At 41.1% G+C, this 27565-nt stretch overlaps 3 protein-coding genes, 1 long non-coding RNA gene and 2 other non-coding genes across 9 annotated transcripts; 5 read left to right on the top strand and 1 right to left on the bottom strand.

Annotated features, from left to right (window-relative positions):
• The first annotated feature begins 51 nt into the window (after nt 1-51).
• On the top strand, nt 52-2136 carry LOC114453562 (myelin-associated glycoprotein-like). Its single transcript, XM_028433514.1, has 8 exons — nt 52-66; nt 343-415; nt 531-914; nt 1056-1385; nt 1488-1715; nt 1774-1858; nt 1933-1969; nt 2043-2136. Exons 1-8 carry the CDS (start codon nt 52-54, stop codon nt 2103-2105), a joined length of 1215 nt encoding a protein of 404 aa, XP_028289315.1. The 3' UTR covers nt 2106-2136.
• A 2753-nt stretch (nt 2137-4889) lies between these two features.
• Nucleotides 4890-4962, top strand: trnar-ccu (transfer RNA arginine (anticodon CCU)). The gene has a single exon. It is a non-coding gene; the product is annotated as a tRNA-Arg (tRNA).
• Nucleotides 4963-6784: 1822 nt separating this feature from the next.
• LOC114453561 (sialic acid-binding Ig-like lectin 13) lies at nt 6785-15245 on the top strand. Its single transcript, XM_028433513.1, has 8 exons — nt 6785-6900; nt 7016-7399; nt 7726-8031; nt 8108-8377; nt 8566-8641; nt 8762-8798; nt 8928-9073; nt 15026-15245. The coding sequence occupies exons 1-8, from the start codon at nt 6837-6839 to the stop codon at nt 15243-15245; spliced, it is 1503 nt and encodes a 500-aa protein (XP_028289314.1). The 5' UTR covers nt 6785-6836.
• Nucleotides 14672-14753, bottom strand: trnas-aga (transfer RNA serine (anticodon AGA)). The gene has a single exon. It is a non-coding gene; the product is annotated as a tRNA-Ser (tRNA).
• Nucleotides 15246-20605: 5360 nt separating the features above from the next.
• Nucleotides 20606-27296, top strand: LOC114453084 (sialic acid-binding Ig-like lectin 7). Of its 4 annotated transcripts, XR_003672408.1 has the most exons (10): nt 20606-20749; nt 20865-21251; nt 21578-21883; nt 21960-22229; nt 22417-22492; nt 22577-22649; nt 22779-24176; nt 24245-24329; nt 24404-24440; nt 24514-24680. XR_003672408.1 is itself a non-coding variant. In XM_028432745.1 (7 exons), the coding sequence occupies exons 1-7, from the start codon at nt 20686-20688 to the stop codon at nt 27214-27216; spliced, it is 1188 nt and encodes a 395-aa protein (XP_028288546.1). In that variant the 5' UTR covers nt 20606-20685; the 3' UTR covers nt 27217-27296. The 4 variants fall into 4 exon arrangements, 3 of the variants coding, with proteins under 3 accessions (XP_028288546.1, XP_028288544.1, XP_028288547.1); XM_028432745.1 differs by lacking the exons at nt 22417-22492; nt 22577-22649; nt 22779-24176; ... (1 more) ...; nt 24404-24440; nt 24514-24680 and adding exons at nt 26873-26954; nt 27043-27079; nt 27175-27296; XM_028432743.1 differs by lacking the exons at nt 24245-24329; nt 24404-24440; nt 24514-24680 and having other exon boundaries at nt 22613-22649; nt 22779-23501.
• Nucleotides 25282-26101, top strand: LOC114453115 (uncharacterized). Its single transcript, XR_003672410.1, has 3 exons — nt 25282-25412; nt 25639-25707; nt 25806-26101. It is a non-coding gene; the product is annotated as an uncharacterized LOC114453115 (long non-coding RNA).
• Nucleotides 27297-27565: the final 269 nt, after the last annotated feature.

Here is a 27565-nt window from a genome sequence, read left to right as displayed (position 1 = left end):
TTCAGCAGAACAACATTTTGAGTGTCGCTTAAAAATGACTCCAGAGTTACCATGAGTGTTACTCTGGTAAGAGGAGCATCTAAACACTGCAGTCTGTAAATTCAAACCAATTGAAGTAGGTGACAATGAGTCATTTATTTAAAATTATTTGAGAGAATATCGCTGTTATTATTAACACCCTCTCTACAGAAGCCTCTAAAAGTTCACTTCCTTCTTTACAGTGTTGGAGGAGGACACTTAAAGACTTCTTTAAAAACTACGGGTCTGTTGGTTTTAACCTCACAACGACTAAACAGAGAAGTGTTTTATTGTTCTGCTGCTGATCAACTGAAATCCTGTGAGAGGACCGTCATGGCAGCCCTGTGTGTGAACCTGCTGACAGTCAACATGTTTCTGAGCATCTTCTTTCTTCCAGGTGAGCTGTTTGTTCACTTTGAAACATTTGATTGTTCAAAGGACGCACACATGCTGCTGAACTGCAGTTTGTGTATCATCAACACATGTTGTTCATCATCAGTCTGGTTTTACAGGTGATTTGGCTGATTGTCCTGACAGATCAAAACTCTTCATCACTGCACCGAAGAAGATGGAAGCACTGAGTGGATCCTGTTTGCACATCCCATGTAACTTTACAGCTAAACCAGAAGACGAGTTTGACAGCACAAGACCAACATTTGGAGTGTGGATGAAAAATGACTCCAGATTTGCCAATATTAAAAACAATGCTGTCTTCAACAGCAGTGGAACAGTTAACAAATATCCAATGAACATTACTGGAAATCTGAGACAGAAAAACTGCTCCACTCTGTTTTCTAATTTAACCACAAGTCATACAGACACATACTTCTTCAGAATTAATAACGGTCCTTACAGAAGAACAGCTCTCTGTGATCCTCTTCAAATAACAGTTAAAGGTAAGACAGTTTGTTTTATTACAGTATACATGAGGCTGTCTGTATTTTCTGCCTCCAGCTGTCTGCAGTCCTTGTTGTTAATATAAACTTTATACATTTGATATAACTTCATATTTCTCTGTGTCCTCTGTGAACTGACAGATTCTCCTTGGAGTCCCAGCATTCATATCTCAGCTGGTGTTCTGACGGAGAAGCAGTCTGTCTCTATAACCTGCTCAGCTCTCACTCCCTGTCCACACTCCCCTCCTCAACTCACCTGGAATCTCCACCCAGACTCTCACAGTGAAACAGAGGAGAACACAGATGGAACCTTCACAACTAAACTGCAGCAGACCATCACTCTGTCACACACACATGATGGATACAACATCAGCTGCTCTGCCACATATCCTGTGAATGGAGGACGAAACAAGACAGCAGAGACAAAGCAGACTCTCAGTGGTAGGAGTAAGACATTTGTGAAGATAGTATGTTGTGGTTTTACAGAAGGGTTAAACTTTAACTTTACAAAGAAAATCTTCTTTCTTTCAGGAACCTGGGAGCCGTCACTGCTGATCAGTCCCACTGGTCAAGTGTCAGTTGGCAGCCAGGTGAATCTGACCTGCTCCTGCAGAGCAAACCCTCCTGTTAGCAGCTTTCTCTGGTTCAGGATCAGCGATGGCAGACTTGAGATAATCAAAGCAAATGCACAGGTTTACAGCTTTAAGGTGACCAGCAGGGATCGAGACGTGCTGTTCTATTGTGGATGCAGGCAGGATGCAGACTTCCAGCTGTCAGCAGCACGTCAGCTGATACTTGAAGGTGAGAACGTGAATGACGAGTCCATCAGGCTGATGGTGACCATGCTGTCATGTTACAGGTCATCGGGGTGGGGCTGGTGTCCAAGTTATAGTGAAGACTCTTGGAATCATAATCCTTGTCTGCACAGTCATCGTCTTTGAGTGGTAAGACAAATATTTCCTTAATTATATATATAGAGCAAAAAAAAAACACTCATTCTGTTTTATGTGTCTTTCAGCTGGTTTAGATCAACACGCTCCAAGCAGGCGGGGCTGGTAAGCTGCCACATGAGGAACGGCTCATCAATCATAACTGTTGATGTGACTGGCTGTTCTTCTGTCTTTACAGGCAACACCCTGTGACACCAGCACAGCTGTAGCATGGACGGCAACAAATGCACAAACAACTTGATGTGTTGCAATTCAGCCAGGTTACGATTGAGGCCATGTGAGATTAGATCAAACATGTTTCTGTACTTCTGCTTTTTTTTATGGTAGATCTTTGCTACTGCTAAAGTCCGCTTGAAACAGGAATAAAAAACCTTTGTTTACTTCATGTGGTCTGAGTTCTGGGACCTTTTTTGTTTTTCTTTTTTTCATATTCAGTGTTGTGGCCACATTGTGGATTCACAAACTGTGGTTTCACTCTGACCATCAATATAAAGCAGAAGGAAGCAGTTCTGGCTCCATATTCAACACCGACAGCAGCGTGATAGATGGCAGAAACAGTAACTCTCACAGTCACAGTTTGTCAGATTATAAAGAGCATGGAAGTTCTACCTTCTGTTAACCAAACCAAGTGTTTTATTCTGTGCATAAAGAACCCGATCAGAGACTGAAAGCAGCGGCACAAAGCCTCGACCTGACAACAATGTGGTTTCATGGTTAAAACGTGCAGTAAAACAGTCTCCACGTGGTCAGACTTACAGCATTTTAAATAGCAGTCTGAATAAAGATCTTTCTTTCTTTTCTCTGTGTTGTCTTTTGTTTTGAAAAAGTCATCCACATTACATATTATATAATGTGCATACAGATATTAATGTCAAGGTTCGAGGAGGACACAAATGCAGAGGCACAGGGCGGTTTAGAGTTCAACAAAAAGGGTCTTTATTCGAAGACGGAAGGGCAAAAGCAAAAACACAAACTAAAAATCACTCTTTACGTGGCAAAAACTCCCAAGGCAAAAAGCAAGTCGCAAACAAAGAATCATAACAGGTTCAAAAATCATGGCATGACAGCATTACCTAGGCATGATGACGAGACAAACTGGCAGAGAGTGCAGGGAAAACAAAGACTAAATACACAAGGGCCAGGGAAGACAACGAGACACAGGTGACAAACATGAGGGCAGGGCAGGTAATCACCAAGGAGGGAAAACACAGGAAGTAAAACACAAGACAATACACAGGGAGGACAGGACTACCAAAGTAAAACAGGAAACAGAAGACAAGACTAGACAAGAACTAAACACAGATTAAAATAAAAACCCAAAACAACGAAACACCAGGTCGTGACAGAACCCCCCCCCCCCTTCAAGGAACGGCTCCCAGACTTTCCTAAAAACACAAAACAAGGGTTCAAACAAAAATACAGGGAGCCAAAGTTCAAAGTCTCAGAAACGAACCAAAAAAAACTCAAAGTCCCAGAGTTCATGAAGGCCCAGGCCATGGGCCAAAAGGGGCAATGGAGACAGAGGCCCAGTGAAACGAGAGTCTGGGGTGCTTGAGGGGCAGAGGAAGCACAGCGCGGATGGGGCTGAGGACCCCCCGGGGTCCGGGCGGTAGCACAGCGCGGACGAGGGGGGGTCCGGGCGGGAGGAGCGACGGAATGTGTTGACCAAAGTGACTTTTTTGTCTTTGTAAAGGTGAGAAATGTAACAACTATTAAGAAAAGCAGAAAGCTGCTGTCAGTCTCAGTTCCTGTGTAATCCTAAAAAGATGTTTTACTGCTGTCGTCTGCAGAAAAGCAGAAGCAGCTGCTGTAAATATGAACATGACAGAGGACTGTTAACATGTATGAATCTGTTATCACTTGAGTGGAACCTTTCGGTTTCGAGTCGCCACATGCAGCATACATGCTGAGGATCATCAACAGTAAAACCACAGACTCCCTCACAGCCCTCTTTGTTTCTACCTGCAGCTGTTTGTGCAGTGAAGTGTGATATTCTGTTGGAATATTTTCCAGATATCTTACAGCTGGTTTCTAGTATTAGTTCTTCCATGAAAATGTGATGGTATCAATATTTTTACTTGTGTAAACATAGTTGTGTTATTGATGAAGCCTGCAATAATTAAACTTGAAGACAGAAACAAATTTGAGCCTTCAGATCCTAATGATCAAGTGTGTATCCTGACTATTCAAATTCCAGCCTGGAGTCCCTTGGTGTAGCACATCTCCTGAGCAATCTTAGCTCTTTCTTCTTTAATGAATCTTTCAAGCCCCTCCAGATTGGGGTACTGGCCATGATGGAAAAGAAAGTAACCACCAAAACCCAGTTTGTGGACGGCTCTTCTGTTGTATTTTCATTTATTTATTTTATCTTTACTTTCATTTTTTCACCTGGCGGTTCACTTCAGTGCAGGAAAAAACTCTTGGGGCTTCAGCAACATATGAAATTCAGCTACACCACAAAGAGAGTGGTCATTCCTTTGAGGATAATAATGTCCAAATTCTAGACAGGGAGGACAGATGGTATGAAAGAGGAGTCAAAGAAGCCGTCTATGTGAAATTGGAAAAACCCTCTCTGAACAGAGGAGGAGGGCTGAGGCATCAGCTTTCACCTGTTTCCAACTCTGTCCCTTCATCCCTTCCTAGCAGACTTCACTCCCATTCAACTCTAACGATGGGCCGTCAACTAGTCCTGCACATGGACTAGACACAGTTTCTGGTCGTTACCTGACTATTAACCAACTATAGGGATCTTAGTCATGTGAGCTCCTGCAAGATCCACCCACAGAGGTCCTGAACACATAAAACTCAGATTCCTAACCAGAATAGTTGCAGAACTGAAGAAGCCACTTGGGGGAGTGGCGAAACATCTTAAAAAAAAAACTATCCTTGAGTCCAGTTTCCTCGATTTAAACACTTGGAAATGACTATGCCCTGGATGAATGAGAGCATCCACAGATATGCTGTATGAAATACATTTTGTAGTGTGTAATAGGTGCCGAAAAGTTGTGCACAAGCTGTTTTCACAGCCCCAGTGGCCTAATGGATAAGGCACTGGCCTCCTAAGCCAGGGATTGTGGGTTCGAGTCCCATCTGTGGTGGTTGTCAGCAGAGTGTTTGGCCTCGGGTCTGGGCATCTTTGACATGGGAAGCTTCTACAGTGCCACCTGCTGGCGAGTTTGTGTCTCTCAGCTTTAATGGTTCATTTTCATATTATCTGATCACTCATTCTAACTCAAAAATCAGACTTGTGTGTCCAAGTTAGATTTTAGTTGCTTCAGCCTGGTTTTGTCTTTGTATCTGGTCCAAAATACTCTAACTTTATCAGTAAGCTCCACTACAAACACAAACACTGTGATAGTCCACCAGAATTATTGCACTGTGTAAGTGAGAGCCTGTCTGTTGCACAATGAATAGAAACTGTTTATTCTATTTGCACATCTACCTCACCTCTAACTGTGCCTTTATGTCTTATGATACTACTTCTAAATTTAGCCCCATGTCAAAGCATGCTTTCCCTTTTCCTCCTGTCTCTTCCTCAGCCCTATTTTGCTCAAAACCATGTTTACAAAACTGTGAAAGCAGGTGGCGCTCTGCTTTTGGGATTCACTGACAATGCCAGCTTACATGCCATATTTGTACAAACTTATTTTTAACAGCATATCTTTAAATGTTAGAAAATCATCTGGGTAGAGGGTAAGCATAATGCCTTTAGTATGGCTTATTTTTTGTGCATGATGCCTTAAAATGTGTTAAAAACAACAACAACACAAAAAGGAAATCTTTTATTAAAAAAGAAAAAGAGAAAAGCAAGTGTGGCATGTTGTCATTATTTCCTGGACCTGAAAGCCTGGCATGTATTGTAGGTGTAATAGCATTGAACAAGGCTCAGCTTCGCCCCCTGCTGTGTGTTTGCAGTTTTTACCACTGCAATGCACCAAGTGTGTGTGAAGAAGGAAAATGAGCATGTTATCTGTCATTACCAGAAGCGAAACACACACACACACAAATTACAAGAATATCGAAATCTGAAACACAACCCAACAGTGTAGGCGGCATAAAAACACCAGAGAAAAGTTTTAACCAGGATTTCATAAAAAATAAATTCATCTCCATTGTAGAAAATATGAACAGGTTGAAATAATCAATAAACATTTTAAGATTCAAGTTAATAATGTTTAGTTCAATTCTCTTTTTTAAAATCAAACAAGCAGTAGCTGTCTTTGTTCAGCAGGGGGCACTAAAAACACATCACCAGGATAGATGAACAATTTATTTCATTTTGTTTACTTTTGTTTAGTTTTGTCAGAACTCTGAATTTTCTTTCACTTTTGGAGTCACTTCTCAGTCTGAGCTGGTTGAGGAAGAACAAATACAACAGACATTGCAAAGGAAAGAATATTGAACTGATCGACTGAACCTGTGTGTGCATTGAACTGATATGGACCTTTGACTTTTTGTGAATATAAGAGAATCAGTCACACAAACACACCATTAGTAAAACTGACGTTCCTTTATATCTAACGTCATCTTGAGCCTCACCTCTGAAACAAAGCAACTATTTTGAAGTTTGTTCAGATGAGTTTAGTTTTTTCACATCAAACCACAACTAAAGTTTATCCTTCTCTGTTCATCAACCACACATGTTTTCTCATGTGAAACATAAACTTAGCACAATGTAGCACACTGCTGACTGTCTGAACACATGTCTGTGTAACACCTCCTGCAAAAAAAGTAAAGTAGGTGACAATGAGTCATTTATTTAAAATTATTTCTAAGAATATCATTGTTATTATTAACCCCCTCACTATAGATGCCCCTAAAAGTTGACTTCCTCCCTCACAGTGTTGGAGGAGGACGCTTAAAGACTTCTTTAAAAACTACGGGTCTGTTGGTTTTAACCTCACGACGACTAAACAGAGAAGTGTTTCATTGTTCTGCTGCTGATCAACTGAAATCCTGTGAGAGGACCGTCATGGCAGCCCTGTGTGTGAACCTGCTGACAGTCAACATGTTTCTGAGCGTCTTCTTTCTTCCAGGTGAGCTGTTTGTTCACTTTGAAACATTTGATTGTTCAAAGGACGCACACATGCTGCTGAACTGCAGTTTGTGTATCATCAACACATGTTGTTCATCATCAGTCTGGTTTTACAGGTGATTTGGCTGATTGTCCTGACAAGTCAAAACTCTTCATCACTGCACCGAAGAAGATGGAAGCACTGAGTGGATCCTGTTTGCACATCCCATGTAACTTTACAGCTGAACCAGAAGAAGAGTTTAACAGCACAAGACCAACATTTGGAGTGTGGATGAAAAATGACTCCAGATTTGGCAATATTAAAAACAATGCTGTCTTCAACAGCAGTGAAAGAGTTAACAAATATCCAATGAACATTACTGGAAATCTGAGACAGAAAAACTGCTCCACTCTGTTTTCTAATTTAACCACAAGTCATACAGACACATACTTCTTCAGAGTTGTTAACGGGCCATACAGAAGAACAGCTCTCTGTGATCCTCTTCAAATAACAGTTAAAGGTAAGACAGTTTGTTTTTATGAGTCTATGATATTATTGTTGAGGATAAAAAGTGAAATGAGTGGTTTGGGTCTCCATGAATGTAACCTTCACTGTGAAATGAAATCTCTGCTGTAGGATTATCAACAGTATCAGTCAGAGTGCAGAGCTGAAGAAAGCAGTGAGTTAACACACAGTTAGTACAGATGGACCCTGCTGACATACTTACAGTATACATGAGGCTGTCTGTATTTTCTGCCTCCAGCTGTCTGCAGTCCTTGTTGTTGATATAAACTTTATACATTTGATATAACTTCATATTTCTCTGTGTCCTCTGTGAACTGACAGATTCTCCTTGGAGTCCCAGCATTCATATCTCAGCTGGTGATCTGAAGGAGAAGCAGTCTGTCTCTATAACCTGCTCAGTTCTCACTCCCTGTCCACACTCCCCTCCTCAACTCACCTGGAATCTCCACCCAGACTCTGACAGTGAAACAGAGGAGAACACAGATGGAACCTTTACAACTAAACTGCAGCAGAACATCACTCTGTCACACACACATGATGGATACAACATCCGCTGCTCTGCCACATATCCTGTGAATGGAGGACGAAACAAGACAGCAGAGACACAGCAGACTCTCAGTGTTTCATGTAAGTGATCCTGTCAGCACATCATGGTTCAGCTGTTTGTGATGAAGAAAGTTCATGTCTGTCACATCTTCCTCAGATGCTCCTAGAGACACCTCAGCATCCATCAGTCCATCAGGTTTGCTGTCAGCAGGTATCTGGGTGAACCTGACCTGCTCCAGCAGAGCCAAGCCTCCCATCAGCAGCTTCACCTGGTTCAAGAACACCACAGATGGACCCAAGAAAGTCCATGAAGGACACATGTACAGCCTGGAAATGACCAACATGACAGACATAGAGCTTCATTACTGTGTGGCTACAAATGCTCTTGGTGATCAGACGTCTTCATGGGTTCATTTGAATGTTTCAGGTAAATAACTGAACTGGATCTTCTCTTCTCTGTTTTTCTTTTGCGTGATGTTAAACATACTTAAAAACTATTTTTATTGTGCTTATATAAAATTGTTACCTACACAAAATTTCTATTGATTTCTGATATTTTGCTTTTTAAAAATGTTTTCAGTTCATCACTGTTTTGTTCTGTTTTTCTTTGAACAGACAGTTTTCAACACACAGCTGCAGTTGTTGCAGTGATCGTTGTCGTTGCTCTCGTCTGTCTGGGTCTCTGTGTTTGGTGAGTGTTCTACATTAAATCTACAGCTCCTCACAGTGAACCTTCAGGTCCTTATTGTGTGACTTCATGTCAGTCCTCCTTCAGGGCTTCAATAACTAACAACTCTCTAATGTCTTCCAGGAGGTTTAAGAAACGTCAAAGTCAACCAGAGACACTAGTGGGTACATTTTACACTTACATTGTTGTTGTGTGTGTCTGCTCACTGTTTGGTTCAGTCTGTTATTCTCTGTATTTTTAATCAGATCCAGCTCACAACTTTTCATGTAAAATACGTTTTGTTCCTCAGAGTCAAACGGCCGCACAGCTTCCTCTTCAAACACCAGCAGCTGGAACACAGGATGAAATCCACTATGGAGACATCAGCATCTCCAGTCAGAGACCTGGACCGTCCTCTGTCTCAGTGCAGGACAGTGGACAGCAGCAGGACACAGTGTACGCACAGGTCAAAGTCACCAGCTGCACACAGCCTGCTGATGCAGAAGAACTCTATGCTCAAGTGAAGAAATAATTGTCACGACCTGGTGTTTATTTATGGTTTTGGATGTCCTTGTTTTGGGTTTTTAGTTTAATCTGTGCCTAGTTATTGTTATTTTCCTGTAGTTCTGGTGTTTTGTTTTCCTGGGTTTGTGTTTAGTTGTCTAGTCTTGTCTTGTGTTTCCTGTTTTACTTTGGTAGTCCTGTCCTCCTCCCTGTGTTTTCCCTCCTTGTTGATTACCAGCCCTTCCCTCATGTGTGTCACCTGTGTCTCGTTGTCTTCCCTGGTCCCTGTGTATTTAGTCTTTGTCTTCCCTGCACTCTCTGCCAGTTTGTCTCGTCATCACCCAAGGGAATTGTGTTTTGGTCTCGTCTCTGTTTTTTTTGCCATGCCATGTTATGCTACGCTACGCCACGTGATCCAGGTTTTGTCTTGTTTTTTGATCCCATGTTTTTGCCACTATTAGTGTGATTTTTAGTTTGCTTTGTTTGCCCTCCTGGCTTTAAATAAAATACTTTTTTTTGGATTTTAACCGCTCTGCGTCCTGCAACTGTGTCCTCCCACACCACAAATCCTGACAATAATGAGTTCCCCTCACTTCCTGTTTTACATTTTAATGTTAATGAAAGGAAACATTATGTGTTGACCACAGTGACTTCTTTGTCTTTGTAAAGATGAGAAATGTAGCAACTATTAAGAAACAGTCAGTCTCACTTCCTGTGTCATCCTAAAAAGATGTTATACTTCAGTCGTCTGCAGAAAAGCAGAAGCAGCTGCTGTAAATATGAACATAACAGAGGACTATTAATATGTATGATTCTGTTATCACTTGAGTGGAACCTTTCGGGTTCGAGTCGCCACATGCAGCATATGTGCAGAGGATCATAAACAGTAAAACCACAGACTCCCTCACAGCATATCACACAGATAAGGACCAAAAACACATTACCAGGATAGATAAACTATTTATTTCCCTGAATCGATTTGTTTTTCTCAGAGCTCTTTTTTTTTCATTTGGATTATTTTTGAGGTCTATTTCTTCTCCATCTGAGTTGGTCGAGGGGAATAAAAAAAGCCACTGCAAAGAAAATGATTTGAACTGAACCTGTGTGAGCATTGAACTGATATGAACCTTTGAACTTAACTTGATCAATAAGAGGATCAAACTGCACTTCTAGTAAAAAACAAACATGGCCATTTGTTTTTACTAAATCTGCTCTGTTCTCCCTCGTCTTTATCTTCTCAACTCTGTTACGTCCACTGGGGTGTCTGTTTTTGGTTTGTTCTCTTCTTTTGTTTCAGATACCCAATCAACAATGACGTTATCCTGATCAGCTGCACCTGGTCATCTGCTGAGGGTATAAGAGAGCCCTTCTCCACTATCTCTCTCTCTCTCTCTCTCTCTCTCAGCCAGCAGGAGCAGAGCCACACCACCTTGTTTATTTCTTTAGTTTTGTTGTAAATTAATTTGTAAATGATTGTAAAACTTGTTTAAAACCACTTGCCTATGCTGTCATGTTGCTACCCCCTGAGCCAAGGGTCGTAACAACTCCCGGAATAGAACCACAGTGGAAGTTGTTCATCACACATGATGTGTTCAGACAGTCAGCAGTGTGCTACAAGTCTAATGTTTCATGTGAGAAAATAGCAAACTGTGTGTGTCTCTGACAGAAGAGGTGAATGTTGAAATCTAACAAAGTTCTGAGTTAAAGTTGAGTTCTTTAAATAAACAGAGGAAGTTGATTAGTTTGCTGCTGCAGGACGCTCACAGTATTTTCTGTGTACGACTCTCCTGATCAACAATCATTCCTTTTTATTCAGACTATTCAGTTGTTCTGAATTTGTGTCAACTGGTGACATTAAAGTTTGGATCATTTGAATACATCCTTTGTTATAATCAACAGTCAACTTGTTGTAAAATCATATATAAATTCATTCACATCCTGATTCTCTACAGATGCCTCTAAAAGGTGACTTCCTCCCTCACAGTGTTGGAGGAGGAAGCTTAAAGACTTCTTTAAAAACTATGGGTCTGTTATTTTTAACTTCACAACTTGTTGAGGTTAAAAAATAACAGACCCATAGTCAATTTGGCGTGACACTATCCTGAGAGAGAGCTGTTCCTTATGCCTCAGATCGGGGGTGCAGTCTAAAATGTTGGAGAAATATTTGGATATTTTGATCACCGTCACAATGTGTTCTATTATTTTAAAACTGATGGAGTCTATCAGTTCATTGTGGATTGTTTTGCCAAGATAATGAACATGCTGCCAGCTCCACTTTCCACTACTGGAGCAACAGAAGGTCCGCTTGAAGCTGCTGCATCAGTGCTGGGTGGTGCTGCTGAGGTGGAGGTGACAGGAGGGGCGCTTGATGCTGCTGCTCCTCTGTCTTTGTGGTGTTTTTCCTCCTCTTCTTTCCCTTTTCTTCCTCTGGGCCCCAGATTTTCCAGGACGTTTTGACATGTTGAGCTTGTTGACCCATCAAAACACGGCAGGTAAAGTCCATTATTCAGAGGAGGGGGGCGTATTATTACTGCTACTACTACTCGGTAGGCTTTGCTATCCAGTTAATGTCGGCAGTGGTCTAAGTAGGGACACCCAGACTTCCCCCTCACCAGCGTTCCCAGGCCAGCTGAGAGATGGTCTCCATAAAATTTGTGAAGTCAAATTTGTCGTGTTAAATTCAAATTTGTCAAAAATGAAAATTATTTAAAATTCGTAAGGTGCACACTCACTGGGCTAATGACACACTGGGCAGAGTAACATTCACTTCAGGCTCAACATACTCAGTTTCCACTAGACCTGCTCTGTGAAATGGGCCCATAACACATTAACGACCAACATTTGATTAAAGGTCTAAAAGACCTTAAAGACCTTTTGCAGATTGAAATGAACATTTCTTTGCAGAGGACTAAAGCCCTAGCATAACGGGAGAGGGTGAGGAAGAGAAAAAAGGGACAGAGCGAGTGGCACACGGGCCGAGTGGCACAGATAAGACAAGATACTTACAGTTTGAAGATGAACGTATATCTACACTGAACCTATTCGACGCAATCGCTGGTGACCACGCTGGACTTGATGGATGAAGGCAGGTCTCCTCTTCAGGTCACAGAAATGAACTTTAACTTGGTCGACGCAAAGGATTAACTATTTAATAAAAACTACTACCAACTTAACTAAAACAAAGAATTGACACATTATGGATGACACATTTTAAAACATCAACATTGTAAATTAGAGAGAATTAGAGGAAAGTTGTTGAAAATGAAAGGTTTGGCACAGCGGCCAGGAAAAACCCAAGAGTCAAATATAAAACATTACCATCTTACTGTTTGTTGATCTGTTTGCTTGTAGATCAGACTAAAAAAAAACAAAAAACAATCTTTTAATACCTACACATATTACACACTGCAGAAAATCACCCACATGCTTCTGCATACTATGGATGTAATGTATAAATACAGCAGGAAGTAAAAACACTTCTTATTTAGGGCTTCACTGACCCTTATGTGAGAGCCTCTGCTTCCCTCTGGAGTTTGGACCGACTCATCCTGCCAGATCCAAACGTCCCACACCCACCGTGGTAGAGAGAAAAGCCTGTTAAGATGTGTGAAGCTTGTGGAAACCAAAGCTTCTTCCTACAAGTTAAACATACGTCAGTGCTTCTTACTTTGTACAGCAGAGACGCTGCCAGCTCCACTTTGAAAAGACACCAACGTGCCAACTGTCAATTCAGTCAACTGAATTGCTTGAGCTGAAACTCCTGCACCAACAGAGCGCACAGCTCCTGTGAAAGAGCAGCACAGTTTTAACTCCATAACATTCAAAGCTTTGTACATTTTAAATTCTAAAATATTAGTGACACAATCTATAATGTATGAGGAGAACCAAGCAGTGAACCTCCCTTTAAAACACCTTCAAAAACTTCTATATGAAAATACAGAGTGCTTTGAAGGACCCACTTTTGAGTTGTTCTAAGTTTTTTCACCTTTTTGGTTCTCTTTTGCATTTTGTAACAGCTGGATACATGTTTAAAAACTAAAAATGGCAAACATATAATATTAGATAAACGCTGGTTTAAAAGTTTTACATAAATATGATTTTTGTATATAAACACATGATCAGGTCAGGCTGATGTAGCAGCAGCGCCCCCTGCTGTTGGAATAAAAAGCTTCATTCCCCATTTTCCTTTGAGCTTTGTATTCCTGGTGGTGTATTACAGAGTGCTTTGCATGTTCTCCGACCAGCTTTATTGCTGCATTTCCTTTGCTTGTGCTAGTGTCCCCAAAAAGCAGGAGCAGCCTCCACTCTGGTCCCACACCGCGCCTGGTTTGTTCCTGAGCAGGTCTTCAGCCTTCTCAGGCTCTACACCTGGTAGGGCGCCTTCAGCTGGATGTCACTCAGACTGTTTCCGGCCTGCAGGGAAGAAAACTCAAGCAAAACAACACCGCTCAACTTTTCCACCACATAAATACAGTAAACTGACTGAGTAAGAATGGAAGCCTTGTCTGAGGGGATGGACATCTTCGCCGTCTTTATCCCTCATTTACTCCTCTTCCTCCTTGCTCCACACACAGTGCTGACTCAGCAGTGTGATCTCCTCTCCATCACAGTGATGGTGGTATACTGGTTATCATAGCTACCTTCCAAGCAGTTGACCTGGGTTTGATTCCCGGCCATCGCAGGTTGATCTCTTTTCTTCAGCAGCACAGCAGCTGCCTGTGACACAGCCTGACTTTCTGCTATGAAATCCAAGCAAACACTGTCTGTATTAAACGTTTGACTCAAGACTCTTGGAGGCTGTGAGTAAAAAGCAGATTGTGTACTTGTAAAGTGGATTCCCTTTGGTTGAGGGTGTGTCTTGTGTGAAGTTTTAGTGGTCATGAAAAGTAAATAGCTGAAGAACACATGCAGACGTTGCTCTAAAGATATTGCACTGAATGGTTTTGATCCATGGTGAGGTCCCACTCACACTGCGATCCTACATGCTCTCATACTTTTGGGGTGGGAGGGGGGGGGTGTTTGAGGTTTGCTTCAGACAGTCACTCCAGCAGCACTCTGACTCTGGTCCAGATAAAGTGCAGTAACAACAAACCATAGCTGCCTTTGAGTATTTCAGTGCTGCCATTTGAGCACAGAACAGAGTATTGTTGAGACCGTGCTGGTGGGGGCGTAGCCAGGTCTGTTCAGCCAGCCCCAACCCCAGGCCTTGCTCCAGGGTTATTGAACAGATGATGTCATCAGTGTCTGTGTCCTTTGGGTTCTTTTGTCACCATGGAGAGCTGGAGTCAGGGTTTGCTGTGATGTCACAGTGTTTTGCTCTATATAAGGATATATAATAAATAAATAAAGAAGTGTGACTTCCTACAGTAAATTATGAGATACTGTAATCCTCCACAGTATAATATTGTAGAGGGGGAAAAGGGGGGGAGGAAAACAACACATTAACTTATCTCTCATACTCCTACACAGACAGCAGGTTAGTGAGTTTAACTCTTTGAGGATGATGAACAAAAATCCTGATACTTTCTCTCTTACTACAATAAAAGCAGCCGTTGTTGGCAGGATTCGAACCTGCGCGGGGAGACCCCAATGGATTTCTAGTCCATCGCCTTAACCACTCGGCCACAACAACCTGTGAAAGTGTGATATCATCTTCTGTCAGAGCTTCTAATACTTTGGCTAGAGTTCATACTTTCCCTGCAAACACATGAGTCAGCACTGTATGTGGAATGAGGAGGAGTTAACGAGGGATAAAGGAAAAGAAAGGGGGGGGCGAGGGGGGGGAAACAAAACACATTAAATGATCTCTAATACTTTCTTTCTAATACTTCACAGGCTCTGTCTTTGTGTTTCAGACCCTGAGGTTTCCTGTCTTTACAATCAGAGCTGCATCTTTCCGTGTAGATTTCAGGGAGGCAACAACATCATCAGCCACTGGATTCAGATGATAGCAGGAGACCCTCAGGCTCATTCGTTCTACCACAACCAAGACCAGCTGGGACATCAGGACCATCGCTTCAGAAACAGGACTTCACTGTTCAAGGATCAGATCTTCAGGACCAGGGACGATACAAGTGCTACACCAGCACCATCAGAGGAACCAAGGAGTCCTTCATCACCCTGAGAGTGGACGGTATGAGAGACACACATCCATTTTTAGAAATGTAGACATTTTTGTCAAAGCTTACTTGTTTTGTGTATTGATGATTTGTCTTCTGCATCAGCCTGTGTCTCAGATCACACACAGAGAGGAGGACGTTCAGGCAGAGATGACTTAAGTAAAGTTTTGGTTAAAATGCTGCACTGACTGAACTTTGCACTTTTAAATGAGATATTTAATGACTCACTTCACTTTTTGTTTTCAGTTTAAATCTATCATAAATATCTCTTTTTAAAGATGGTCTCAGAGTGACAGCATCATGATGTGAAAACATTAGTCAGTGACCTCAACATGAAGGAGTATAAATGTTGATAGTTCTAGTATCAACAGATGATCTGATTTGAAGGCACAACTGACACAGCAAACACACTTGAGCTGGTCTGAAGTAGTTTATGTAAAACGGTCCTCAACGGTCTCTCACACAGAGCCTGAAGCAGACAGTTACTTATTAGAGTTTATGTCCACACTTGTTGTGATTTCTGACTGTCGAGAGGGATCACACAAAGAAAGTCTGGCTCAGTTCAGCATGCCTTCAGCAACACTTTTTACACCATGAAACTATACACACACATACACACACACACCTGTTTTCTGTGTGGTCTCTGTGAAGCAGACGTGTGGCAGCAGCTTATTGGCCACTGGTGGCAGGTGATGGGCGGGCTCAGGCTATCCTTATAAATACGCCCTGCTGTGACTGTAACCGACATTTGATAGAAGCTGTTGAGGGGAGTTATTGAACTGAAGTGCACAACAAACATTACGTTACGAAATCAGACCGGATGTGGTCTGAGGGAGAAGAAAGCGATCTCTACAAATGGTAAGAAAAGAAACACTTACGTCAAACAACAATTGTGAACAACAATTGTGTCGAACAGTCGTACAACAGTTGTGAACAACAATTGTGTCGAACAGTCTCACAACAATTGTGAACAACAATTGTGTCGAACAGTCGTACAACAGTTGTGAACAACAATTGTGTCGAACAGTCACACAATTGTGAACAACAATTGTGTTGAACAGTCGAACAACAATTGTGACAAACAACTGTGTCGACAGTTGCACAACAATTGTGACAACCAATTGTGTCGAACAGTCGCACAACAATTGTGACAAACAATTGTGTCGAACAGTCGCACAACAATTGTGAACAACAATTGTCGAACTACAATTGGGACCAACAACAACGACGAAAAATATTACAACGGCGGTGTTCAAAACAGGAAAACGTGATGGCGGAACATTTGAAATATCTCTGACGTAACGACGAAACAAAACAGGATTGGATTGAAAACACGTTGAAAATGAACGTTAACTATTTGCGAATAATGTGTATCCACGTCCTGCATGTGCGGCTGATGGTTCAACAGCGTTCACACACAGGTGAGTGTCAAAAACTCTTAGGTGCTGTATCTCTTTCTACAGAATACTGTGCACATGACTTAAAAATCCCCACAGATCAACATACGTCAAAACCGCACTCCTCACTGCGTTTAATATCCGCCCAGGTAAGTGTGACGAGCTGTGATTGGTCAAAGTTTGCCTGAGACAAAGAGTAAGGTGATAATTCTCAGACAGGTTTGTACAAGTAGCAGTCTGAGGCAGCGGGTGTTGAAAAAAGAGGGAGGAGCTGCAGTTTTTTTCTTCTAATCACCTCAAGCAGATTTCTTCTGTCACATTTCTAAGTTCGAATCAGAACATATGTATGTAACTGAGAGACCATCAGTTCAGTCTCATCTGTAGTTTGAGCTGCATTTGTTTTCATGTTATGCAGTGTGTATGTGTGTGTGTGTGTGTGTGTGAGATTGGTCTGACCAAACTCTGTAAATCCTCTCCCTCATTTCAGATTCTGAGGTGTCCTGTGTTTACAATCAGAGCTGCATCTTACCGTGCAGCTTCCAAGGAGGCAATGAAGTCGTCATCCACTGGATTCAGATGACACAAGGCCTCCATGTCCACTCCTTCTACAGAAACCAAGACCAGCTGGGACATGAGCACTTCAGGAACAGGACTTCACTGTTCAAGGATCAGATCTCCAAAGGAAACGCCTCACTGCAGCTGACAGAGGTGAAGGTTCAGGATGAGGGAAGGTACAAGTGCTTCACCAGCTCCACCAGAGGAACCACGGTGTCCTTCATCACCCTGAGAGTGGACGGTATGAGACACACAGAGACAAAAAAAATTAGTTCTATGTCAAATTCATATTCCATGTGTGTACAGCAGTAAATGCAAATCACTGCCCTCATTTTTCCTCTTTCATCTACAGTTTCTAAAGTAGACGTCCAGGAGGAAGAAAACAGCTCAGTGGAGTCCTCCTCCACACCTCCACCCAACATTACCCAGTACAACCACAAAGGTAGAACAAATGGCTTCAAATCAAATGAATTATGAGGCATTCAGGGACACTCTGAATAACTGGCTGATTCTGTGTCAGGAAACGATGTTGGAGGAATCATAGGCTCAGTGGTTGCAGCCATTTTGGTCCTAGCAGCAGCAGCAGTCGGCCTGGTGATGTACTGTAAAAAGAAAAAAGGTAACATGAGTGTTCTGCCTTCACTTTAAATTCATTTGTTGTGGTAATTTTACTGATGATATTTGTCTTGACTCAAAATATTTTCAGGTGAAAAAGAAAACCGTGACAGTGTTTTTAAGTAAGTAGACATTTTGTGTTGAATTACACTGCTGCACATAATATGAACCTAACAATAACAACACTAATAACAAGAATGATAACGTGATGTTAATGTTACAGCCACTTTTCTTCAAGCATTGCATTCTCATCATTTTCTCTGATAAACATTAATTCATAAATAATGTGACATTTTTAGTTCATCTCTGATCTCAGTGTGTCACAGTTAACAGCTATGAAAACAGATTGTTCTTTATAAATGTGTTCATGCTGATTGTTTACATGTTCTTAACAGAGAGATGGAACTTCAAGGTTTAAATATTGAGCCTCCTCTGAATGGTGACGTGCAGCAGCAGCCCATCAGACCCCCAGCTGCTTCAGGCACATGGAGACCAGTCACATGGTGCAGTGACTGTACCACTGGATGAACGTGTTTAGTTTTGTTTACCTTTTTTTCCATTTATTTTTATTTTTAGTACTCCGAGCATGCAATAAGTGCATTGCTGCCTCAGTTAGCTTTTTATTATTTTCAAGGAACTTCAGGTTTGTTTTTTGTTTTTTTAACAATTTGGGTTCTAATTGAACTGTCACATTTTTGTTTAGTCTTCATTCCCATGCCTTGTAAAACCTGTTTTGAACTTTTATGTTTATGTATGTTGTTTTATACATTCCTTTAGTTCCACAAACTATTCCACAGTTTCACCCCCAGAGCAGAGACACAAACACCTTTCCTCTTAGTCTGCACCTTCCTTCCATCTCAGTGAATAACTTCTGGGTGTTGTCAGGCAATAGATACAATCAATTTAAATATGTAAATACATAAGGTAAATGTATATAAGAAATACAATTTACAAACACGTGTGTGTTTTATTCTGTGAAAACTTTAAATAAAGTCTTACATCTGGTCTCTGCTGGTTTTTGTGGGACTCGGGTCAAATTCACCAACTGGAAAGAAAGCTTTTACTTCCTGTTAAAACCAACATGTTTGAACTTGTTCAAATATTTTCCACAGCTAATCAGGGACATAATAATAATGAACTGAAAGTGCAGCTCTGACTGCCCTGTTCTCCTCTGCAGCAGCATCTTCAGTGTCTTCAGGCAGAGATAGAGAGGAATACAGGTAGAATAAATGACATGAAATCAAATGCACCATGAGGAGCCATTGTTGGGGTGGTTGCAGTCATTTGTGTATCAGCAATCATCTGCCTGGTGTTGAGATGGAGGCTTAAAAAGGTAACAGCTGTTTTCATCGTAAATGATCCACTGATCATTTTAAACATGTCTATTTCTCATATGAACAATAAACAATGACCTCCATGTGAACTCACTGCTGCTCTGTATGAAGTCTGAACATTTAACATGATGTTGTCAGTCAGACTGAAATGAAGGATGATGATGTCATCAGGAAAAATACTTTTAGAAACATGAGTCTGAATGTTGTTCCTGTTTGTTTACAGGTCAGAAGGAAGAACGGAATCCTCAGAACTCCTCTGATCTGATCTGATCTGATGTTTGGAGCCAATGAAGACATTACAGCTCAGTGATGAAGTAAAAAGCTTTGAATGTCATCATGCTGTGTAAAGTCACAAAGCACGTTGATCTTATTAAATCATATATTTGGCCAGATATTAAAACTCTGTAAATATTGTACATTTGACTGTCATTAATGTGTCATTAAATGCTGCTTTAAATGCTCGCCTGTCTCAGAAAAACAGATATCTGTTCCACACACAGAACTGCCGGTCATGATGTCAAATGACTGACTTCCTGTTCACAGAGAGTCCGGCTGTGACTATTATTAAATGTAGGTGTGTCAGTTTGTGATGTGAGTCTTCAGACTCTGCAGCGCTCCATCACCTGGTTGCTCCGGCTCCACCTTGATGCTCCACTCTGATTAAATCAGGAGGAGTTTTTGGAACAATGTTCTTTTTTCATGTTTCTCTGTTCGTTGAAGTTCTGTCCACAGTTTAAACGGCATCCAGCAGGGGGTGCTCTTCTTTTTCATTTGGATTATTTTTGAGGTCTAATTTCTTCTCCATCTGAGTTGGTCAAGGGGAATTAAAAAAAAAGCCACTGCAAAGAAAATGATATTGAATTGAACCTGTGTGAGCATTGAACTGATATGAACCTTTGAACTTAACTTGATCATAAGAGAATCAAACTGCACTCCTAGTAAAAACAAATATGGCCATTTGGTTCCACTATATTAGCTCAGGTCTCCCTCATCTTTATCTTCTCTACTCCCTGAATAGAACCACAGTGGAAGTTGTTCATCACACATGATGTGTTCAGACAGTCAGCAAACTGTGTGTCTCTGACAAAAGAGGCGACTGTTGAAATCTTACAAAGTTCTGAGGAAAAGTTGAGTTCTTTAAAAAAAAAGAGGAAGTTGATTAGTTTGCTCCTGCAGGACGCTCACTGTATTTTCTGTGTACGACTCTCCTGATCAACAATCATTCCTTTTTATTCAGACTAATCAGTTGTTCTGAATTTGTGTCAACTGGTGACATTAAAGTTTGGATCATTTGAATACATCCTTTGTTATAATCAACAGTCAACATGATTTAAAATCATTAATAAATTCATTCACATGCTGATTCTCTACAGATGCCCCTAAAGGGTGACCTCCTCCCTTCCTCCTCCACAGTGTTGGAGGAGGAAGCTTAAAGACTTCTTTAAAAACTACGGGTCTGTTATTTTTAAACTCACAACGACTAAACAGAGAAGTGTTTTAATGGTTCTGCTGCTGATCAACTGAAATCCTGTGAGAGGACCGTCATGGCAGCCCTGTGTGTGAACCTGCTGACAGTCAACATGTTTCTGAGCGTCTTCTTTCTTCCAGGTGAGCTGTTTGTTCTCTTTGAAACATTTGATTGTTCAAAGGACGCACACATGCTGCTGAACTGCAGTTTGTGTATCATCAACACATGTTGTTCATCATCAGTCTGGTTTTACAGGTGATTTGGCTGATTGTCCTGGCAAGTCAAAACTCTTCATCACTGCACCGAAGAAGATGGAAGCACTGAGTGGATCCTGTTTGCACATCCCATGTACCTTTAGATCTGAACCAGGAGAAGAAGAGTTCGACAGCACAAGACCAACATTTGGAGTGTGGATTAAAACTGACTCCAGATTTGCCCATAATCCAAACAATGCTGTCTTCAACAGCAGTGGAACAGTTAACAAATATCCAATGAACATTACTGGAAATCTGAGTCAGAAAAACTGCTCCACTCTGTTTTCTAATTTAACCACAAGTCATACCGACAAATACTTCTTCAGAGTTATTAATGGTCCACACAGAGCAACAGCTCCCTGTGATCCTCTTCAAATAACAGTTAAAGGTAAGACAGTTTGTTTTTATGAGTCTATAATATTATTGTTCAGGACAAAAAGTGAAATGAGTGGTTTGGGTCTCCATGAATGTACCCTTCACTGTGAAAAGAAATATCTGCTGTAGGATTATCAACAGTATCAGTCAGAGTGCAGAGCTGAAGAAAGCAGTGAGTTAACACAGAGTTAGTACAGATGGACCCTGCTGACATACTTACAGTATACATGAGGCTGTCTGTATTTTCTGCCTCCAGCTGTCTGCAGTCCTTGTTGTTAATATAAACTTTATACATTTGATATAACTTCATATTTCTCTGTGTCCTCTGTGAACTGACAGATTCTCCTTGGAGTCCCAGCATTCATATCTCAGCTGGTGATCTGAAGGAGAAGCAGTCTGTCTCTATAACCTGCTCAGCTCTCACTCCCTGTCCACACTCCCCTCCTCAACTCACCTGGAATCTCCACCCAGACTCTCACAGTGAAACAGAGGAGAACACAGATGGAACCTTTACAACTAAACTGCAGCAGACCATCACTCTGTCACACACACATGATGGATACAACATCAGCTGCTCTGCCACATATCCTGTGAATGGAGGAGGAAACAAGACAGCAGAGACACAGCAGACTCTCAGTGTTTCATGTAAGTGATCCTGTCAGCACATCATGGTTCAGCTGTTTGTGATGAAGAAAGTTCATGTCTGTCACATCTTCCTCAGATGCACCTAAAGACACCTCAGCATCCATCAGTCCATCAGGTTTGCTGTCAGCAGGTATCTGGGTGAACCTGACCTGCTCCAGCAGAGCCAAGCCTCCCATCAGCAGCTTCACCTGGTTCAAGAACACCACAGATGGACCCAAGAAAGTCCATGAAGGACACACGTACAGCCTGGAAATGACCAACATGGCAGACATAGAGCTTCATTACTGTGTGGCTACAAATGCTCTTGGTGATCAGACGTCTTCATGGGTTCATTTCAATGTTTCAGGTAAATAACTGAACTGAATCTTCTGTTCTCTGTTTTTCTTTTGCATGATGTTAAACATACTTAAAAACTATTTTTATTGTGCTTATATAAAATTGTTGCCTACACAAAATTTCTATTGATTTCTGATATTTTGTTTTTTAAAATTTTTTCAGTTCATGACTCTTCTGTTATGTTTTTCTTTGAACAGTCAGTTTTCCACACACAGCTGCAGTTGTTGCAGTGATCGTTGTCGTTGCTCTCGTCTGTCTGGCTCTCTGTGTTTGGTGAGTGTTCTACATTAAATCTACAGCTCCTCACAGTGAACCTTCATGTCCTTATTGTGTGACTTCATGTCAGTCCTCCTTCAGGGCTTCAATAACTAAGAACTCTCTAATGCCTTCCAGGAGGTTTAAGAAATGTCAAAGTCAACCAGAGACACTGGTGGGTACATTTTACTCTTACATTGATGTTGTGTGTGTCTGCTCACTGTTTGGTTCAGTCTGTTATTCTCTGTATTTTTTATGAGATCCAGCTCACAACTTTTCATGTAAACTATGTTTTGTTCCTCAGCGTCAAACAGCTGCACAGCTTCCTCTTCAAACACCAGCAGCTGGAACACAGGAAGAAATCCACTATGGAGACATCAGCATCTCCAGTCAGAGACCTGGACCGTCCTCTGTCTCAGTGCAGGACAGTGGACAGCAGCAGGACACAGTGTATGCACAGGTCAAAGTCACCAGCAGCCCACAGCCTGCTGATGCAGAAGAACTCTATGCTCAAGTGAAGAAATAATGAGTTTCCTTCACTTCCTGTTTTACATTTTAATGTTAAAGGAAACATTATGTGTTGACCACAGTGACTTCTTTGTCTTTGTAAAGGTGAGAAATATAACAACTATTAAGAAACAGTCAGTCTCAGTTCCTGTGTAATACTAAAAAGATGTTATACTTCTGTCGTCTGCAGAAAAGCAGAAGCAGCTGCTGTAAATATGAACATGACAGAGGACTATTAACATGTATGATTCTGTTATCGGGTTCGAGTCGCCACATGCAGCATATGTGCAGAGGATCATAAACAGTAAAACCACAGACTTCCTCACAGCATATCACACAGATAAGGACCAAAAACACATTACCAGGATAGATAAACTATTTATTTCCCTGAATCTATTTGTTTTTCTCAGAGCTCTTCTTTTTGATTTGGATTATTTTTGAGGTCTATTTCTTCTCCATCTGAGTTGGGCGAGGGTAATTAAAAAAAGCCACTGCAAAGAAAATGATTTGAACTGAACCTGTGTGAGCATTGAACTGATATGAACTTAACTTGATCATAAGAGAATCAAACTGCACTTCTAGTAAAAAACAAATATGGCCATTTGTTTTTACTAAATCTGCTCTGTTCTCCCTCGTCTTTATCTTTTCTACTCCCTGAAAAGAACCACAGTGGAAGTTGTTCATCACACATGATGTGTTCAGACAGTCAGCAAACTGTGTGGGTCAGATAGAAGAGTTGAAATCTAATAAAGTTCTGAGTTAAAGTTGAGTTCTTTAAATAAACAGAGGAAGTTGATTAGCTTGCTGCTGCAGGACGCTCACAGTCTTTTCTGTGTACGACTCTCCTGATCAACAATCATTCCTTTTTATTCGGACTCATCAGTTGTTCTTAGTTTGTGTCAACTGGTAACATTAAGGTTTTGGATGTTTTGAATACATCCTTTGTTATAATCAACAGTCAACATGTTGTAAAATCATATATAAATTCATTCACATGCTGATTCTCTACAGATGCCCCTAAAAGTTCAAGACCAACAGCTCAGGACCAGCGATGGCAGACTTGAGATAATCAAAGCGAATGCACAGGTTTACAGCTTTAAGGTGACCAGCAGGGATCGAGACGTGCTGTTCTATTGTGGATGCAGGCCGGATGCAGACTTCCAGCTGTCAGCAGCACGTCAGCTGATACTTGAAGGTGAGAACGTGAATGACAGTTTGTGACGAGTCCATCAGGCTGATGCTGACCATGCTGTCATGTTACAGGTCATCGGGGTGGGGCTGGTGTCCAAGTTATAGTGAAGACTCTTGGAATCATAATCCTTGTCTGCACAGTCATCATCTTTGAGTGGTAAGACAAATATTTCCTTAATTATATATATAGAGCAAAAAAAAAACACTCATTCTGTTTTATGTGTCTTTCAGCTGGTTTAGATCAACACGCTCCAAGCAGGCGGGGCTGGTAAGCTGCCACATGAGGAACGGCTCATCAATCATAACTGTTGATGTGACTGGCTGTTATTCTGTCTTTACAGGCAACACCCTGTGACACCAGCACAGCTGTAGCATGGACGGCAACAAATGCACAAACGACTTGATGTGTTGCAATTCAGCCAGGTTACGAGTGAGGCCATGTGAGATTTGATCAAACATGTTTCTGCACTTCTGCTTTTTTTATGGTAGATCTTTGCTACTGCTAAAGTCCACTTGAAACAGGAATAAAAAACTTTTGTTTACTTCATGTGGTCTGAGTTCTGGGACCTTTTTTGTTTTTCTTTTTTTCATATTCAGTGTTGTGGCCACATTGTGGATTCACAAACTGTGGTTTCACTCTGACCATCAATATAAAGCAGAAGGAAGCAGTTCTGGCTCCATATTCAACACCGACAGCAACGTGATAGATGGCAGAAACAGTAACTCTCACAGTCACAGTTTGTCAGATTATAAAGAGCATGGAAGTTCTACCTTCTGTTAACCAAACCAAGTGTTTTATTCTGTGCATAAAGAACCCGATCAGAGAATGAAAGCAGCGGCACAAAGCCTTGACCCGACAACAATGTGGTTTCATGGATAAAACGTGCAGTAAAACAGTCTCCACGTGGTCACACTTACAGCATTTTAAATAGCCGTCTGAATAAAGATCTTTATTTTCTTTTCTACATGTTGTCTCTTGTTTTGAAAAGGTCATCCACGTTACATATTATATAATGTGCATACAGATATATATATATAAAATGCTACACTGCTGTATTTGCAAAATGCAGCAGCAAGGTCAAACTTCCTGTATTCTGCAGCGTTTTAGTCATCAGTGTCATGTAGTGTCTTTGCAAAGTGTTAATGCACTTTCTTAAACAGCATATTCAGTCATTTTACATCAGTCGGTAGCTCTGCAGGACGGCAAGATACGACCTACGACTCCTCATGGGCCTGTGTGGTAAGGAGAACACATGCTTCATCAGCTACAGCTTTAAATGTGCTATTCTTCATGTTTGTCTGTGCTTCACAACATGAATTTTGTGTCGTTATATTTGATAAACAATGATAAAAGAGAGCAGGTTCTGCTGGGTTGAGTTTCTAGTGGGATTTAGAAACAGGGAAGTTGCTTCATAATATATACTTAGTAAATGCTCCATAACTAAAGCAGGTCATTTATCGTGCAGCTTCAGGAAGCAGGTTTGGGCCTGTGAACATGGTGAGGGTCATGTTACTGATGGTGCTCTTTGTTCCAGGTGAGTTTGTTCTTTGAATTATTTATCTTGACAAATGATGCTGACTTTTTTTGTATTTGCTCAGAAAACAGAACATACTGTGAATTATGACTTTACAGGTACTTTGGCCGACTGTCAGTCAGACCTCTTCATCACTGCACCAAATACGATGGAAGCACTGAGTGGATCCTGTTTGCAAATCTCCTGTAATTTTAGCACCAAAGAAGAAAATGAATTCAACAGCACAAGAAAAACCTTTGGAGTGTGGATTAAAACTGATTCTAGAATTAATTTGAACAAAAACAACGTGATCTACAACAGCAGTAGAACAGTTAACAAATATCCAATGAACATTACTGGAAATCTGAGTCAGAAAAACTGCTCCACTCTGTTTTCTAATTTAACCACAAGTCATACAGACAAATACTTCTTTAGAGCTGAGAACGGGCCATACAGAGCAACAGCTGCCTGTGATCCTGTGTACATAACAATCAAAGGTAAAGAGTGTGCTTTTTCTATTACACTGCAAGAAGCTCATATGTCTTTATTAATATTTTCTGTTCTGTCACAGCATAAGGTTGAAATTGTAAAAAGTGTTTTTCCTGTGAACTGACAGATTCTCCTTGGAGTCCCAGCATTCATATCTCAGCTGGTGATCTGAAGGAGAAGCAGTCTGTCTCTATAACCTGCTCAGCTCTCACTCCCTGTCCACACTCCCCTCCTCAACTCACCTGGAATCTCCACCCAGACTCTCACAGTGAAACAGAGGAGAACACAGATGGAACCTTTACAACTAAACTGCAGCAGAACATCACTCTGTCACACACACATGATGGATACAACATCAGCTGCTCTGCCACATATCCTGTGAATGGAGGACGAAACAAGACAGCAGAGACACAGCAGACTCTCAGTGTTTCATGTAAGTGATCCTGTCAGCACATCATGGTTCAGCTGTTTGTGATGAAGAAAGTTCATGTCTGTCACATCTTCCTCAGATGCTCCTAGAGACACCTCAGCATCCATCAGTCCATCAGGTTTAAATAAATGACCTGAATCTGCTCTTTATCTTAATTGTTGTCTGCAACTTGTATTTTTTATATATATTTATATATAATTCGTTCAGTGTATATTGAGTTAGTTTCCTTTCCAGTAGAGAGAAGTTGACCCTGCTGTGTTGTTACAGGTGTTCGTACTGTGAATGTCTACATGACAGTGAAGATCACAGGGATTCTGATGCTCTGCAGTGCAGTCGTCATCTTTGAGTGGTGGGACAAGCTTCTCTATGATCTGATACTTTGCAGATTTTAAATGTCAGCATTTAATGTCTTTAACATTTTGATCTTTTTCTTTCAGTTGGTTCAGATCAAGGTTCCCAAACAAAGCAGAGGAGGTAAACTGCTGAGCTGGTTGTTACTAAAACTGTGAAAGGAGGAAGGAGCTCTGACTCCTCACTAACACCTCTCTGTGTGTCGTTCATTTCCACAGACAGACGACGTCAACAGAGTGATTGAGATTCAAGCATCATGAGCCACAAGCAGAGGAGGACGATGCTCAGATCAATGGAACCATTGATTATTTCATATTCTTAGTTTCTACCTGCAGCTGTTTGTGCAGTGAAGTGTGATATTTATTTGGACAATTATCCAGATATCTTAGTATTAGTATTAGTTCCTTCATGAAAATGTAATGGTTATCAATATTTTTCAGGTTCTGTTTAATAAAGCAAAAAGTGTATACTTGTGTTACTTTTCAGCCTTCAGATCCTAATAATCTAAAATCTAACGTGTGTATCCTGACTATTCAATACCAGCCTGGAGTCACTTGGTGAAGCACATCCTAATCTGTATACTGAAAACTGTTCAAGTCACAGTGAGGC

This window comes from Parambassis ranga, chromosome 20 (assembly GCF_900634625.1).
Source record: "Parambassis ranga chromosome 20, fParRan2.1, whole genome shotgun sequence".
In the NCBI taxonomy this organism is placed as follows: Eukaryota; Metazoa; Chordata; class Actinopteri; family Ambassidae; genus Parambassis; species Parambassis ranga.
Note: the sequence above shows the minus strand (reverse complement) of the source record. Positions and strands in the feature narration are given on the sequence as shown.